The sequence below is a fragment of the Lineus longissimus genome, chromosome 12 (genome assembly GCF_910592395.1).
Source record: "Lineus longissimus chromosome 12, tnLinLong1.2, whole genome shotgun sequence".
Classification (NCBI taxonomy): Eukaryota; Metazoa; Nemertea; class Pilidiophora; order Heteronemertea; family Lineidae; genus Lineus; species Lineus longissimus.
In genome coordinates this window covers 3,596,673-3,614,009 of record NC_088319.1, presented here as the reverse complement: position 1 = coordinate 3,614,009, position 17,337 = coordinate 3,596,673, and the positions used below count along the sequence as shown (strand labels likewise).

The 17,337-nt window shown below is 40.9% G+C and overlaps 2 protein-coding genes and 1 long non-coding RNA gene across 3 annotated transcripts; all 3 read left to right on the top strand.

The window, feature by feature from the left end:
• The first annotated feature begins 1,830 nt into the window (after positions 1–1,830).
• Positions 1,831–3,030, top strand: LOC135497326 (uncharacterized). The gene is made up of 3 exons (XR_010448805.1): positions 1,831–2,042; positions 2,342–2,407; positions 2,813–3,030. It is a non-coding gene; the product is annotated as an uncharacterized LOC135497326 (long non-coding RNA).
• A 3,495-nt stretch (positions 3,031–6,525) lies between these two features.
• LOC135497368 (uncharacterized) lies at positions 6,526–7,726 on the top strand. Its single transcript, XM_064787211.1, has 3 exons — positions 6,526–6,652; positions 6,897–7,227; positions 7,632–7,726. The coding sequence occupies exons 1-3, from the start codon at positions 6,583–6,585 to the stop codon at positions 7,699–7,701; spliced, it is 471 nt and encodes a 156-aa protein (XP_064643281.1). The 5' UTR covers positions 6,526–6,582; the 3' UTR covers positions 7,702–7,726.
• A 60-nt stretch (positions 7,727–7,786) lies between these two features.
• On the top strand, positions 7,787–16,666 carry LOC135497012 (B-cell receptor CD22-like). The gene is made up of 12 exons (XM_064786644.1): positions 7,787–7,976; positions 8,393–8,641; positions 9,858–10,130; positions 10,290–10,619; positions 11,223–11,540; positions 12,013–12,276; positions 12,783–13,073; positions 13,261–13,677; positions 13,900–14,013; positions 14,202–14,261; positions 14,384–14,442; positions 15,189–16,666. The coding sequence occupies exons 3-12, from the start codon at positions 10,028–10,030 to the stop codon at positions 15,231–15,233; spliced, it is 2,001 nt and encodes a 666-aa protein (XP_064642714.1). The 5' UTR covers positions 7,787–7,976; positions 8,393–8,641; positions 9,858–10,027; the 3' UTR covers positions 15,234–16,666.
• The last annotated feature ends 671 nt before the right edge of the window (positions 16,667–17,337 follow it).

The following is a 17,337-nucleotide window of genomic DNA, read 5'->3' as shown; positions in this document are numbered from 1 at the left end:
GTGGTTGTTCACAATACAATTGACATCATAGAGAGACCATGAAAACATAGAAAAACGATCCCAAACAATAGGGGGAAATGCTTAGAAGCAAAAATGCCCAAAACTGTTACACCAGCCCTGCTGAAATACCACGACCCCCCACCCCCATCCCGCCATGGAGTTCAATTGGGTTTTCAAGTTCCTACCAAAGAACAAATTGAAGACAGTTTTGGAAAACTGCCAAGAACCCACTGTTGTTAAACCTCGTTTTTCGTTTGTTTTGATGCTAATTCTTAGCAGTGGCTTAATTATCTAGAATACTTAGTACATGTGATTTGTGTCATCGTTCTCCAGTATTTCAATTTACTTATTGAAGGATTAAGAATCTCCCAGTTAACTTGACATTGCTAGTAATGAATAAACATTTGTTGTACACTCATTAAGCAATCTCGATTCGTAACTTTATAACTGTGTTCCTTTTATGTATTCCTGATAGGTATATGTAATCTATATTTGAATGTGAAATGTATAGAAAATAAAACAAGCTTTTATAATGAAATATTGTTTATTTACGCACTGTTCGTGCCAAAAGAAACTTGACGCAAGGGCCCAACGCGCCGCGTAGCGGCAAAAAAGCGAAGCTGGCGAAACATTTATAACGGGTCACCGTCACTTATTATTGGACTTATAGCGCATTTACGGGGTTGCAACTATTTTGCTTTATAGTGTCACCAGGAAAGAAAAGCATGCGACCTAACGCCGATCTATTTGTATAAAGTGATAATTGGAAGGTATATAGTAGGAAATATCAATAAAATAATCATTCCATGTCGTCTTTTGAGGGCATTTTTGATTGTAAAAAATATATTTGTACGTCACCGTAGTCTCTGCAATGATAATTTTATCAGAGCAGTCTCGCGCAAGTAGAAGTTCTTTACCTATTAGTTCTTCACTTATTACTCTCAACGTCTGGCGCAAAGCCAGACGTTTTCCATTACGATTTCACTACGATGTTTGACAAGAAGGAGCAGTGCGCGAGATGTGCTAATGAGCAGACTTCCCTCGCTTGAGTTTCTGAAGAATGTTCCATATCGCGCTAAGCTCATCACTGCTGATTATGACAGGCGTGCAACGGTAGGTATCTGCTCCCCAACTTGCCCTAATACGGTACAATAAGTTACCATTTGATGGGAATGGGACAATGCCCTCACTGTGTATGGAGTCATAGGGATAAGAAGACATTATTCATTAGTGTTGGTACAAGTGATTTTGCCCAAAAAGCATGCGCATTCAAAAAACAAAATATGCAGGGTATCACGTACATGACCATGACGACGTGCAGAAAGTGCACTGGCCAGTGCATACCCAATGGCTATGTACTAGTAAACATGGTAAATATGGTAAACATGAACAACATCATTATTCATCGGCAGTTCATTTTACTCCGAGCTTTTCCTGAAACATATAGCCATGATGATTTATAGGCCTACCATGTACCATGACCAATAACAGCACTAGATCATGTAGATGTCAACAAGTTCACATGAACCGTATAATCCCGCATGGCGCATGTGGGGCATGCGTCTAAACCAAAGCCCCAAAATCACTTGTTTTGGTCTATTTCACTTGTGTTTCCCCCGTCTCCCAGTCCATAATACATTTACAGTTTACAATCCCCGATCATGGCCCAACAAAAGGTCATCGGTTGACTAAAGGAACACAACTGTTCAATGGATTTATAGTTGAATGCGATCAAACTACGTCTTTTCAATCATGGATTGTAAATTTAACCCCATGGGCCTAGGGAAGACCCTATAACAATACTTTCGACACAGTTATTATCTCCGCTGCCTCCACCATGTTACACACAGTGCTCACTGCTGATTCTAAAATGCGCCACCTAGTCAAAACAGGACATATGTTCTTCTAGGAATAGATCTCTTTCCAGTATTTCGTCATTCCACTATCGTCATCACCTCATCATACTTTCATTGACATTACAGGCACACATCCACAGAGCACTCTTCAAATCATCTAGTGGTTATCCAACTAGGATTATAAAGGTAATTTCTTAGCCCCACACAGTGGGTTTCAGTCTTGATAAAGGGGCACTATTGCTAGCAGCTAGGTAGGCAAGATAAAGTTAGCCGAAGTAGCCGATAGGGGTCTCTCACCCCTCAAAGTCGTCACAACTATTCAAGCTTGTACAAGGAATACATGCAGCGCTGACTCTAACAAGACCCAATGGGAATGTCGCACAGTCATCTGTCAAAAACAAGACCTATGTTGTAGTATGATCTCTTGCCAATATTTAATAATTGCACTATCGTCATCACCTCATCATACTTCATTGACATTACAGGCACACATTGACATAGACCACTGTTGCAATCAACAACACAGTCGCTATCCAAGTAGCATTATAGAGGTAATTATCATTATCATACCTCATTAGCATGTGAACCAATCGCGTCGCGTCCTTTGCGATCACGGCAAAGCCTCATGGAATAATGTCTTTCACCGTTGAATAATTTTTCATATTCCATGCCTACAACTTCAATTTCTTCATATTCCATGGCTAGAAGTTCAATACTAATATAATATCTAAGATAAAGTTACAAGAAGTAGTCAATAGGGGTCTCTCACCTCTCACTGTATGTCCACACTATTCACGCTTGTACGAGGAATACATTCAATGCTGAATCTAACAACACCCAGTGCCCTTACTCTGTATATTAGTCACTGGAAGATGGCCCATTTCACTCCTTGCTTCTACTTCACCTATAGTCTCATTGCAAACGCCTCAGTTCTATGATATCACATTCACTTTCAGCTGTCATGCAACGCAACAACTGTGCTATCTGCCATCGCACATCAACGAAGAAGTGCAGCCGCCCACATTCCACCTCACGTCTGTCCGACCAGCTGCAATCCTCGAGGACGCCCCACTGTACCACGATTTCACTACGATGTTTGACAAGAAGGAGCAGTGCGCGAGATAGGCTAATGAGCAGACTTCCCTCGCTTGAGTTTCGGAAGAATGTTCCATATCGCGCTAAGCTGACCACTGCTGACCATGACAGGCGTGCATTGGACTGGTACAGGTTGGAACTGAACATTGAATATGCTGGTGGTGACGCTTTCTGATGAGAAGTTGGTCGTGACTGATGCAGTATCCTTGGACTTGTCCACAGCATCGTTCAATCATTGCTCTCTGAGCTGCCTTGATTCTGTACTTACCCAAATACTAAGACCAAATGCCTCTTGACTGTGCTTTAAGAGAGACTGGCGCCATGCCTAGAGATATGACTGACCCCTATTGGCAAATTTGTATGACTTTATCTTGCCTACCTAGCTGCTGCCTATAGTCTCCCTTTAACTGCGGAACACTTCAAAGTCGATAAAATGCCATGTTCCACCTTTTAATGTGTTCAGACTGCCATTTTCAAAATAATCAAGTCAGGACACTGCCTTCTCGTCTCATAATAAATTTTGCTTTCCTCAATAATAACATTTCTTCTTCTTCAATGCTTTCATCATTCCAAACTTCTCCTCCTCTGACTTTTACAGGGGTACAGTCATGGCAATCAAAACCCAAATACTGAGACCAAATGCCTGTTGACTGTGCTTTAAGAGAGACTGGCGCCATGCCTAGTCTCTCTTAAAGCACAGTCAACAGACACCAACCCCCTCAGACTCAGAAACCACAAACGCCCAACCCTTCCTGCTACCTTAATACTTCTGGGTTCCCACTTTCAGTCTGTTGTATCAAGTATTATATGAATGTGACTGACAGGCATGCATTGTTCTGCACTATTGTTGGAGATGTCCGCGGTTAGCATTTGAGCGAGTCACATCATTTGGTGGCATTCACATTCACATTCTATTTTGTTACTAGTTCCCGATGTTCATTTTGCTTGGATGATCTCCACCGAGGGCTGTTATCTAAAATCGAGTAGTGCGGTATGTAGCAGTTCATGAAAACACGCGGCAGAATCATATAGATTGCGCGCATAGATGACAGGAGTGTTTTGCTTGATTGATCTCGATTTTGTGCCCGTTTTTACTTCCAATGGCTGCTCGTGCGGTTGAAGTTGGTCGCGGTTTGAGATGGAGCGACTCAGAGACTGAAGATCTGGCAAATTACAGCAGTACCAAAACGCAACTTTCAAACCTCCACCGAAAGAAGAGTCACATGCGCCACCATGCGACGGGTTAGTGGTTTAAGTGGTCTGAACTGACCTGGGGCCGGCGATTTGATCCGTCTCCGTGTAGACAGCGCAAAGCCAGTTACAGGTGATCCGGCTTCAAGTGGCTCGAGGTGAGGAGGGCTAAAACAGTCCTCGTGTAAAAGCAACTAATGTGAATCCAATGCTTAGCTGGCCTAAGGTCATATTTAGCTAGGGGTCGCGTTATTACTTGTAACTCAAGTCATTTCTGAAGAGCGTGCTTCCAGTGGTTCGAGATGTTACTTTTCACCCGCTCAGTTGTCGGGCTATGTTCCGTTGTCAAGCTGAAGTCAACTAATGAACATGCTCATGACGAGTGACATTGACAGGTGAACTTGGACAAGTGACCACGTGTATCCCGTTTAAACTCGACACAAAATAATGTGGTTGTTACGCATATTTCAGTGTTTTCACAATAGACATCAAAGAGACACCATAAAAACATAAAAAACGTGTCAATCTATCTTTCAGCGTTCCCAAACAATAGGGGGTATTGCTTACAAGCGAAAACGCCCAAAACTGTTACACCAGCCCTGCTGAAATACCCTGACCCCCACCCCATCCCGCCATGGAGTTCAACTGTGGTTTTCAAGTTCCTACCAAAGAACAAATTGAAGACAGTTTTGGAAAACTACCAAGAACCCACTGTTGTTAAACCTCGTTTTTCGTTTGTTTCGATGCTAATTCTTAGCAGTGGCTAAATTATCTAGAATACTTAGTACATGTGATTTGTGTCATCGTTCTCCAGTATTTCAATTTAGTTATTCAAGGATTAAGAATCTCCCAGTTAACTTGACATCGCTAGTAGTGAATAAACATTTGTTGTACACTCATTAAGCAATCTCGATTCGTAACTTTATAACTGTGTTCCTTTTATGTATTCCTGATAGGTATATGTAATCTATATTTTAATGTGAAATGTATAGAAAATAAAACAAGCTTTTATAATGAAATATTGTTTATTTGGTTTGTGTTACGCCAGGCTTGTAGATCTCATGAATTACGTGTTACGCACTGTTCGAGCCAAAAGAAACTTGATTCCCACTCGCAGTCTGTTGTATCAAGTATTATATGAATGTGACTGACAGGCATGCATTGTTCTGCACTACTGTTGGAGATATCCGCGGTTAGCATTTGAGCGAGTCACATCATTTGGTGGCATTCACATTCACATTCTATTTTGTTACTAGTTCCCGATGTTCATTTTGCTTGGATGATCTCCACCGAGGGCTGTTATGAACTGTTAGAAGGTCCCAATATTTGGTGTTAGGTTTTCTTGCGGACTGATTATGATATCATCAAGATTCTCTAATTTTTCACAAAATCCAGGCCACAACTGGTACGTATTTCCTCAATCAATTTTTACCAGACAGCTTTCATGAAAATAGTCATCGTCATGACCACGACATTTCAGCGAGGAAGACTGAGAAGGAAAACATGTTAATCTGTTTTTCAGCGTTTCCCTATCAATGAAAACGAGAACAACCGGCAAAAGAAAAGGGTGAAAGGGAAATAATGGACGATACTCTGGCCTATCAGACAAGGTGAGCGACACATGACAAAACCGTTTTCTGTCTCACAACCAGTCATTCATCAATCAATCAATACGGAGTCATGTATAGCGCCAGATCCAACAGGGAAATGGTGCTCAAGGCACTGTTAAAAAGTTCACAAATGTCTACAAAAACAGGTGTCCCTTTAGTCTCTTTTTGAAAATGTCCACAGTCTCTGATTCCCCAATGTTCCTTGGAAGTTCATTCCAGAGTCTTGGTGCACTGACTCTAAAGGCCTTGTCACAACCACAACGTTTGGATACAGGCACGGCCAACAGCAATTGTTCAGCTGAACGAAGTGACCACCCTGGCTTGTACACAGTCAGAAGATCCCTGATGTAGCTGGGAGCCTGGCCATTCAAGGCCTTGAAAGTCAGCAGCAGAACCTTGAAAACCACACGGGACTGCACAGGCAGCCCAGCCAATGTAAGTCACGGAGAACCGGGGTAATGTGTTCACGTCTCCGTGTCCTTGTCACAATCTGTGCAGCAGTGTTCTGAATTAACTGGAGCTTTCTCATCTGTGCCGGTGGTAATCACTGAAGCAATGAATTTGCGTAGTCCAATCACTGTGGACGCTCACCTGACTGTGCTAATCAAAAACGCTGTTTTATACCAGCTTGGTATTGATCATGAATGTTCCATGGCCCAGTTCACTCAAAAAGCTCTAAAAATACTTGAATGATATTGTTCAATATTTCATCAATACATAGCCTGAATAATATGACCTACATAGATAATATATTTTTGTAATGAAAACCGGAAGAGAAAATTTACAGAGCTCATCCATTTTGTATCGGGTAATGTAAGGATGAACTGAGCATGGCTGTTGGTGTATTCGTAGTGAGCTTCATCTTAGTTTCTCTGTTCATACCTCTCGGTTATCTGATCGGTGAGTATAATGACTCGAACATGGTCAAAAGCATTCATCGAAAACTTGGAAATTGAAAATCCCTTTGAACTGCGCTAAATTTTCGTGAAAAATATTGAGAGGCGCGAAAGTTGATTATAGACTCCTATTAACTTTGTCGTTGAGGCTGGTTATATATCATCTAACGTCATCAAAAGAGAAGATATTTTACAGGTAAGACGTAAATTGAAACTTCAAGGAATACGGTCCATGATCAATGTTTCAGTTCCACCAAAGACACCAGTTTTATCTGGGTTTGAACCTGCTGCTATCGGCTCCTACCGTACACTCGTCTGTGATGCGTCTCAACCTGGCGCGGGGACCATCACCTATAAATGGTATAAATACTCGATTGAGAATGGTGTGCAGGACTGGGAGAGTAGAGGACCCATTGGTACAAGTCAGAAATATGTCTTTAGTCCAGTGACTGAGAAGAAAGTGTTCTACACAGGTAACCCTGAAGAGCCTGTCAGTGGCAAGTACCTGTGTCGAGCATCGAACTCGGCCGGAACAAGAGACAGCGAATGGGGAGATCTGTATGTCTGTCTATACACCATGTGAGTTATTCAATAATATAGGCTTCTGAGAAGTAAATGTTCACGTCATTGCCGGCATTGTATCAAAGGTTTTACATGAAGAGAATGTCAAATGAAAACAAATACAAGAGGTTCTTTAGCTCAGTAAAACTATGTATAAATAGAGTTTGGTATATATTTTACAGGAATCTCGCTGTGTGTTTAGAATTTTATTTTTCATAACGATGCCTCGAATGAAAAGGTAGCCATTATCGAGTGATTGTTCTCCGACTAGTGACTCTTGGGATTCCTCCATTACAATGAAGTTTCTTCGCTTATTTTATTAAATGAATTACATAATTCTCACAAACAGAGACTAGACCCAATAGGTCAAATAAAAAAGTCAGTTCATACTTTCTCTCTGTTGCCCTTTCTTTCACTTTCAGGTTCATTGTATACTGTGAGTGTTTCACCACCCAAACCTGCAATCGGAAGTACATTCACCCTCAACTGTAACATACCCAATCCAAGTGGATTGACTGTGAGGTGGTTAAAGAGGGCTGATGATTCATCTCCAGCTGTAGATGTAGTAACAGCGAATAAGTTGGGATGCCATGCTCCAAGTAACCCACGCTCCAGTTGGAGCAGCTGTAGTCCACCAAGCATCTCATCACCAACAAAGACATTCAATCTACAAGTCACCGATGCTCAGCCTTCTGATTCTGCTTACTGGATTTGTACGGATATTGGTCTAAGCTGCGACAGTAACCCAGTCAAGCCAGTGGTGCAAGGTAACGCATTTCTTCGCCCTTTTTGTTATCAAATAATTTTCGCCTGTATAACAGAACGGAGAGAATGCAACTAAAATATTCATCTACACCGAAGACTGGTTTATCTACACTGAAGACTGTTTCGTAATTTTCAGTACGTATTTCAGGTAGCTACAAATAGCTACAAATACTATGACCAGTTATGTGTATATACATTTTGTTTGTTACTTCTTTTGGGAGCCCATACTACAATAGCCAGAGCATCATTGAGTCGTGCTGCCAGTGCATCGTGAAAAATATAGAAGCCAAGTAAAATACCACGATTAAGTGAAAGACAGAGACCAACAAAATTGACCACGATTTGCCAGTCTAAGTCAAGATACGATTTGCGTTGGTATTCCAAACCACCCTCTTAAAATCAAATGAATTTTTTTCAGCGCCCCCAGGCACGCCACAGATCACCGGTTTCCCATCTGGACCAGTCATTGCTGGAGCACAGCTCAACTTGAAGTGTGTGGCCTCGCCTCCTGGAGATACCTACGATTGGTACAAAGATGGTACAAAGGTTACAACATCATCGAGTTACGACTTCCAAGTGACAAAAGAGAGTGCTGGTGTTTACAAATGTGTGGCGAGAAATGATGTCGGGTTTGGTCCAAGTAGTGACAAGACATTAGTCGTTTATTGTAAGTTATGATAATTTTTCCATATTTTCCCATTCGAACCATAAATAAACCTTTTGATCACTCTAAGTGGCATTTTACACATAAAGACACAATGTGAGAAACACTATGGACACTAGAAATAAGATGTCCATCGTACTTCCTTGTTGAAACACCAGAATGCATATACATGTATATGTGGGCCAGTTGAAAAAAATATAATTGCGACATTTCAATGCCCAAACTGATTTTTATTCATTGCTCTTCGTTGGTGCATTTGACCTGTCTGTGTGGTGAATACAAACTTAAAAGCCAAGGCAAGTTCAATAGAAATTCTAGTCTGCTCGCTCAGTAAACCTTTCATGTCAACCAAACTAAAATGGAATGAGCTCGGCTTTCTTATAAACGGCTGCTAGTTGTTCATAATTCGGTTGGAGAATGTAAGGGAGTGATTTAGTACAGTTACAATTACAGTCTGGGTGCAATTTTACGATTGCTATAGTCATAGTCGTACCATACGTTATGAAAGTCGTTTTCAAATACATGTAAATCAGACTCCACTAACGATACCAAAACGATTCGATTCATTAAATCCACATTTGTCATATGGCAAGTGGAGACATGGGTCTTATGGCAATAGAGCCTATGACGACATTACTGTTGAAACAATGTAAAACTACAGAATTGATAGCTTATTGCCTCTTGGGTCATTATCTAAAGGAAGCCCGTTGGCTTCGAGGGTCGCAGCTAGTGAGGCTGAGGAGAGATAAAAGGGGTAAAACACGAACTAAAACCTGCTATGGCAAAATATCCCATCACGAGGTTGAAACTGGGGAAGGGGAATTCCCAACAATGCAGTGAACAGCGTGTTAGTACTTATCAGCGCAGGAAAAAAATTCATGCTCTAAATTTCTGCCCTAGTTTACTGTAGACTATCAAGGCTCATACACGGTCACAATGTACACTGTAATAAAAACGAAAATGTCAAAAAGCCTCTAAGATTTCCAATAGAAATACTTCATTCTCTCTCAAACTGAATTATTCGCATCAACACTAGACATTGTGAGATTTTAGAATCATTGTCAGACCAGTCCGTGTATAATTCATTAGCTCATTTAGACATGTAGGCCTCCTCCAAAAAAAGTTCAAAAGGAAACGGCAAGGCTATGCGTCAATTATAAAGGGAGCTGAAAGCTTAAGGCTAGTTGCTTCCAATATAATTGCAGCATCATCGTTTCAGACAAACCTGATTCCGTGGTCGTGTCATCGGGAAAGACCTCGTCCTATGCTGGGGAGAAGGACAAGTTCACCTGCACAGTCTCTGGCGGCAACCCGACCCCGACCGTGAAGCTCTATTTCAAGTGGTCAGGCGGAACACCAGTAGAGGTCACCCAAGGTCAAGACAAGGTGATGGCTAAAGAAGACAACCAGGCTGAGTACTACTGCGAGGCGAAGGTCACTGGGTATCCCGCCCTCGATATGACTTCAAGCAGGAAGACATACAGCGTAACATGTACGTTTTATCTCTTGCAAAATTTCAGTCTACTTCTGCATTAAGAGCGTGAGGAAATTGTTATAAACCTCCAACTCGGCCATTTTAAAGTATTGTTTGTGCCGATAGATAAAAATATGGAAAAGAAGGCGAAGATAATTTCTAGCCATTCCTTTTCAGTTTCAAACACCAAGGTTTCGTTTCTCAATAACCCGACCGCTGCTGTCCAGGTTGGTCAGGTAAAGAAGTTCACATGTGAGACGGATGAGAGTAACCCAGTTACCAACATCAGGTGGTATCAACATAGTACTGGTTCTTCATGGCGAGATGTCACAACCGGAATATCATCATCCGAGAGGAATGGTGTGTATGGTGGAAAGATCAGGATCAGTGAGTGGTCTGTTACTGCAACAAAGGCAATGAATGGTGCAACGATAAGATGTACGTCCACCTACTCCCTGACTGGTCATAGCTTTCCGACGAATGCCGATACCACAATGCATGTAAAATGTGAGTAGATGAACCAACTTGTACAGAACCGAGAATCTGAAGTGCTGACTAACACTAGTTCATGTAGGAGGCTTTTTCCGACTTCTTAACGGTTTCTCTAACCTGTTTTCCCTAGAAATCCGACATTTTTGGGAAAAGTCGGACAACGTCACACTTTTGTCGGATAAATCAGGGAAAAGTTAGAGAAATCGTTAAGAAGTCAGAAAAGCCTCCAAAACGTGTAAGATGAGTCATCGTTATGTACTGGTACATGTAGTTATTTGTTCCATTTTTACAAGAATGTTTGTAAAAATATGAGTAGATGAACAACGTACGATAAAATATGAATTTATTGTGAATGGATTTAAAAGTTCTGGCAGCAAATTCGAACGACAACATGTGGTATTAAACGTCAATATCAAGAACACAGCAACTCATTCGGAAAAACGCATTTCTGAACCTGTTTTCGAAACATCTTTACTGTGATGGAGATTATTCGATGAAAAATAGCAAACACACCCTAGATAGCAGGTTATAAAGCCAACATGCATATCAGTTTGTTTCGTGCAATCTATGCGTTACCTACCATTCTGTTCAGAACATCACTCCACCTTCCACTTGCAGTTAACCCATCAAAGATAACTTTGCTTCAAATACCACTAACAGTGATCTACGAGGGGAAACAGATCACGATCACCTGTGAGACAGACAGCGCTAACCCGGTTGCGAATGTACAGTTCCACCGGAAGAGGACAGGAGGAAACTGGGAGCAACTGACGTCGGGGGTAACATCTGAAGACAGGGCTGCAGAATACAATGGCAGGATTCGAAAGAGTACTTTGGTTGTGACAGCCAATAGGTTGGATACACAGGCTGTGTTCAAATGCGAGGTTCGTGATGGGTTATTCAAGATGGAACAGACAACTACAGTTAATGTATATTGTACGTATTAGTTCTGCAAAACAGTGAAGTTTACATCATATGTTACAGTGTTTCTCCGCATTAGTTGAAGCGAACGTAATGTACTGTAAAATGTATCTAGACATGTGCAGACACTGAATGAATTGCTCCTTGTAAAAACATTGAATGAGAATTATGGTTTCCAAATTATGATATGCATTCACGATATCGAGATTGTACAAACACTCTTGGCCGGAGTGGTATGGTTCACCTTGTCACTTGTCGGGATTCACTTTTCGCGGGTTAACTGACTTAGGTCTGAAAACACGACGTGAGGGTGAGAAATTACAACGCGAATCGCATGTAGCCCGCTCTTTGCAAATGACTTGTTCGGTTTCATGTCACGCATGAAAAGTGAACAGTGACATGTAACATGTGAAAACGTAACTCTATATAAATCACAGCCTTACTCGCTATTGATATTTCCATGCCTAAATTGTGATATTATTTTCAGACCCAGCAAGCGTCGTATTATCATCAGCCTCGACTACAGTGAAAGAAGGCGATACTGTCACATTGACATGTGAAGCAAGAGGGGGTAACCCGACATCGTACACCTACATATGGTATTATAACTGGATACAAATACCGAATATGACTTCTAGACAATACAGAATATCATCAATTCAGTACAACGGAAGTGGGGAATATCGCTGTCGTGCGGTCAACTATTCTCCAGGCGGCATAGCTGATTCATCATTAAAGTTGGATGTTTTATGTGAGTACGAAGAACTAGCAGAACTGTTTCAATGTATTTCGAAGCATTGCATGTTAATCTTAAAAATGGTATAATTTTTATATTATCATATTGATTAGCAAGTAATATTGGACTCCAAATTGGTCTAAACATGGTTTTCAATTAATATATGTATAATGAATATTAGCACGTCGTCTAAGAATGTCAAATTACATCATGTGCTCCATACAGGAACTCCATAGATATCATGTTCTCAAGACAGCTCTATCATACAGTCTGTGCAGTTAACTAGAGGTCATGCCTTGATGAATTGATGTCCATTAGATTAGTTACAATGTATGGCCATGCCCTCGGATTTATTTGAAATATGTATTTGAAATATGTGATTGCGACGACTGTTCCACGGGCTAGTTTTTCTCAATAATTTACATTATGACTCACACTAACGGACGAGACTTGGCGGGTTTCAAGTTTATGCTCAGATGATTTAAAAGTTGTTCTCACTGTCTCGTTTCATACACTTGCAGACAAAGCAAAATGGGATCCCAATCTGCCGAGACTCCTCACCGTTGAAAGCAGACCATTACGACCAGTCATGTTTACACTCCACGTCATCGCCAACCCTCGACCAACGAATATTACGTGGTATCACCCAAATCACCAAATGGCAACTGGGGAAAACTTCATCCCCGCGGAAGTAAATGGGACATACACACTAAGCAAGGGATCTGTAGGGACTCAAGACTATGGAAATTACACCGTCAAAGTGACTAATACCGTTGGAATATCATATTTTGTTTTTGAGCTACAGCGCGGGGGTAAGTTGAAAACATGAGATATACCTTTATTTTTCAACTTCCTGGCTGAGTTCCTATCAACTATTTTCCGGTGCAGAAGTTTTTTTAATGGAAATGACAGAAATGAAAGAAAGGGGTCTAGCGACTCTTTACCTTACATTAAATCTATCATAATATTTCCAATCATAAACATTAATCACCTTTCCAGCTGCTCCAAATGCCCCGACCATTAAGATCACCCGTAACGGGAGACTGGTGACGGTCGTGTTCGGGCCGCCGATTCGGGAGTACACAGGTTTCCAGCTGAAGTTCTGTGGGCCAGGTCAGACACCAAAAACAACAGGCTGCAGCGCGATTCGCTTTATCAACCAGGGACCAACGAAGTCAACTTACACAGTCAGTGTGAACAACGAGACCACGATCTATGTTTTCTACATGGATTTTTATGTTGGAGATGATGTTGTTTATAGTTCTGGTCAAGTGCATCCTAAAGAGACCGTGCCGGCTGGAAGCGGTCCTGATGGTGGCATGATAGCTGGCGTGGTTGTAACCGTCGTCATCCTGGTAGCAATGGTGGTGGTGGTTGTCGTCGTGCTACATAGGAGGAACATGGCATGCTTTGCTGGTGAGTTTAGAGAGAATACTCCCAGCGCGAAAGACTCGATATGATTCTTCTACGATTATTATATTATTCGATTTATGATATATTCACTTTCATATACAAGTACAAGATTTGCAATGTTTTTGTAATATTTTTTATAGTTGCTACTCTAGACAGGACAGGATTCTTCAGATTTGGCTGAAATCTTAGTAATACCTGTTTCGACCTGGTTTATTTATGTTTAAGATCGAAATAAACCCGATGAATCAAACCATGATGATGGGAAAACTGGCAAAACGGAAGCTGATTCGGTTTTTCATGACCCTTTATACATGAACGTCGTCAACAGGGCATTTGAAGGTAACATTTTCAGTTTTCGCACATTGAAGAGAAATCGGGCGGCAAATTGTGGCATTATCGTAATAATGATGCATGGTATCTGCATTACGTGTGATATGTACAGTACATTCACTACTACAGACTGATATACAGTTATAAAATACAAATACTCAGTATACAATACCAAAGTTTCCTCTTTCCACACCTAGGTGGCGATACTCCACATGAACCGGTTTATGTGAATTCTCCTCAACAGAATCCCGTGAAAGGTAAGTAGTTACAAGCTTACCATGTAAGTACAAAATGCCCGCTGTAGCCTACGCAATATACGCTTAATCGATTATATTGCACATGTACATATATATGAAACACTAATATTACTCTTTTTCAGATGGCGGTGAAAATCCGTATGACGAAATGGAAAATCCATATGCTGACTTGAACATCACGGTAAGAGAATACAGTCATGCCCTTCCTGAGTTGTGTTGATATATTTCGCTGTTAGTTACAATGCAATGTTCATAACCTGATCAAGGATAAATTTGTAGAGTGGAGTTGATCATGAATCTCGTGATAATTGAATGATAGCAATGAAGAACAAAGACGAATAAATGACCAATGGCCACATCACTAGCCAAGAGTTACTCGGTGACTTTCAAAACCTGCACTTCACCAGTTCTGAAAGCCCTAGAACGTTCTGGGGTTGAAGGACGTCGCTTTGAACACTATTTAGTAACTCATATATATCACATCACATCGTACCTCTAGTCGGAATCTGTGGATCTGATTGGCTAGTCCTCGTGAGCAAATCATGTAGGACATTTTGATATGCTTGTCCCCAGGCCCACAGATTCAAATCATTTTCACCTCAGAAATATAAATTGAAAAGAATCTTTTGTAATTCGTGAAATATTTAGAACACATTTCCTAAGATGAAGATAAAACGAGTTGAGCCTGAGCTGCCGATTTTTCGAGACAGTTTGAGGTTTTATTAGTGATCGTATGCGTTGCCAGTGTTGGGTGTCTTGATCAAAGGCATATAGAAAAGGACACAATTTTTAGAAGTTTATCACTGAAGCGAAATGTATCAGAATTTTTAGAATCAGTATAACTTTATAGCTGTTGCCCCACCCCGCCTCCCTCACAGTTGACGCCTTTAATTGACACAATCCGGAAAAGTTTCATTTTTCTTTCAGCCTGATGTGATCGCAAGCCAGACGTATGCTGAATTGAAATATTGAAAATCAAGACGGAAAATGAAAGAAGGTTTCACGACTGTCCGGTTTGTGTCACATATGCAGAGTGACACGAGAAAATGACTAATGTTTTCCTGGCTCAAACATTTTGTTCTTTAATTAACAAAGTCAATTGGAGGAAAGCTAGTCCCCGGGGACAGCTGGCCCGTCTGTGTGTATATATTTACCACTGTCAGGTGTGTGAACACGAAACAAGAGTGACCATAACATATTTTATGTAGTCATCCCCCCATTTGTAATTGCATCGGCAGTGCTGACCACATTAGGTCGGCATTGTGCATTCACCTCATCATTCTCAACCGGTTAAATACTAGTATATTATATCTGTCACTGGTTACATACATCAAACACGTACTCTACTGAGATATCTTGCAAGTTGAGCGTTTTTTTAATCAAGCCTTCTCATCAGGTTGGATTTGCATATAGTCTTGGAACTAGCAAGTTGAGTGTTCTTGCATACGCCTGCCAATAAGGTTGGGTTAGCGTATAGTTGACGTTGTCGTTTATAAAGTGTCTCTTCAGGAGTAATCCAGTCAATTCTATCGATCACGGTGTCATTTTCATCCTTTTGTCAGGTGAAGCCAGTTGACAAACATGCTGGCGACGAGTGACTATGAACCGTGACAATGTGAATCAATTGCTTATCTGACCTAAGGTCATATTTATCTAGGGGTCGCGTTATTACTTGTAACTCAAGTCATTTCTGAAGAGCGTGCTTCCAGTGGTTCGAGATGTTACTTTTCACCCGCTCAGTTGTCGGGCTATGTTCCGTTGTGAAGCCGAAGTCAACTAATGAACATGCTCATGACGAGTGACATTGACACTGAACCTGGACAAGTGACCACGTGTATCCTGTTTAAACTCGGCACAACATCAGTGGTCATTACCAATATTTCAGTGTTTCCACAATAGACATCATAGAGAGACCATAAAAACATAGAAAAACGTGTCAATCTATCTTTCAGCGTTCCCAAACAATAGGGGGTATTGCCTGAAAGCGAAAATGCCCAAAACTGTTACACCAGCCCTGCTGAAATACCCTGACCCCCCCACCCCATCCCGCCATGGAGCTCAACTGTGGTTTTCAAGTTCCTACCAAAGAACAAATTGAAGACAGTTTTAGAAAACTACCAAGAACCCACTGTTGTTAAACCTCGTTTTCGTTTGTTTTGATGCTAATTCTTAGCAGTGGCTAAATTATCTAGAATACTTAGTACATGTGGTTTGTGTCATCGTTCTCCAGTATTTCAATTTACTTATTCAAGGATTAAGAATCTCCCAGTTAACTTGACATTGCTAGTAGTGAATAAACATTTGTTGTACACTCATTAAGCAATCTCGATTCGTAACTTTATAACTGTGTTCCTTTTATGTATTCCTGATAGGTATATGTAATCTATATTCGAATGTGAAATGTATAGAAAATAAAACAAACTTTTATAATGAAATATTGTTTATTTGGTTTGTGTTACGCCAGGCTTGTAGATCTCATGAATTACGTGTTACGCACTGTTCGAGCCAAAAGAAACTTGGTTCCCACTTTCAGTCTGTTGTATCAAGTATTATATGAATGTGACTGACAGGCATGCATTGTTCTGCACTACTGTTGGAGATGTCCGCGGTTAACATTTGAGCGAGTCACATCATTTGGTGGCATTCACATTCACATTCTATTTTGTTACTAGTTCCCGATGTTCATTTTGCTTGGATGATCTCCACCGATAGCTGTTATGAACTGTTAGAAGGTCCCCATATTTGGTGTTAGGTTTTCTTGCGGACTGATAATATAATATCATCAAGGATTCTCTAATTTTTCACAAAATCCAGGCCACAACTGGTATGTTTTTCCTCAATCAATTTTTAGCAGACAGCTTTCATGAAAATAGTCATCGTCATGACCACGACATTCCAGCCAGGAAAACTGAGAAGGAAAACATGTTAATATGTTTATCAGCGTTCCCCTATCAATGAAAACGAGAACAACCGGCAAAAGAAAAGGGTGAAAGGGAAATAATCGACGTTACTCTGGCCTGTCAGACAAGACAAGGGACACATGACAAAACCGTTTTCTGTCTCACAGCCATTCATT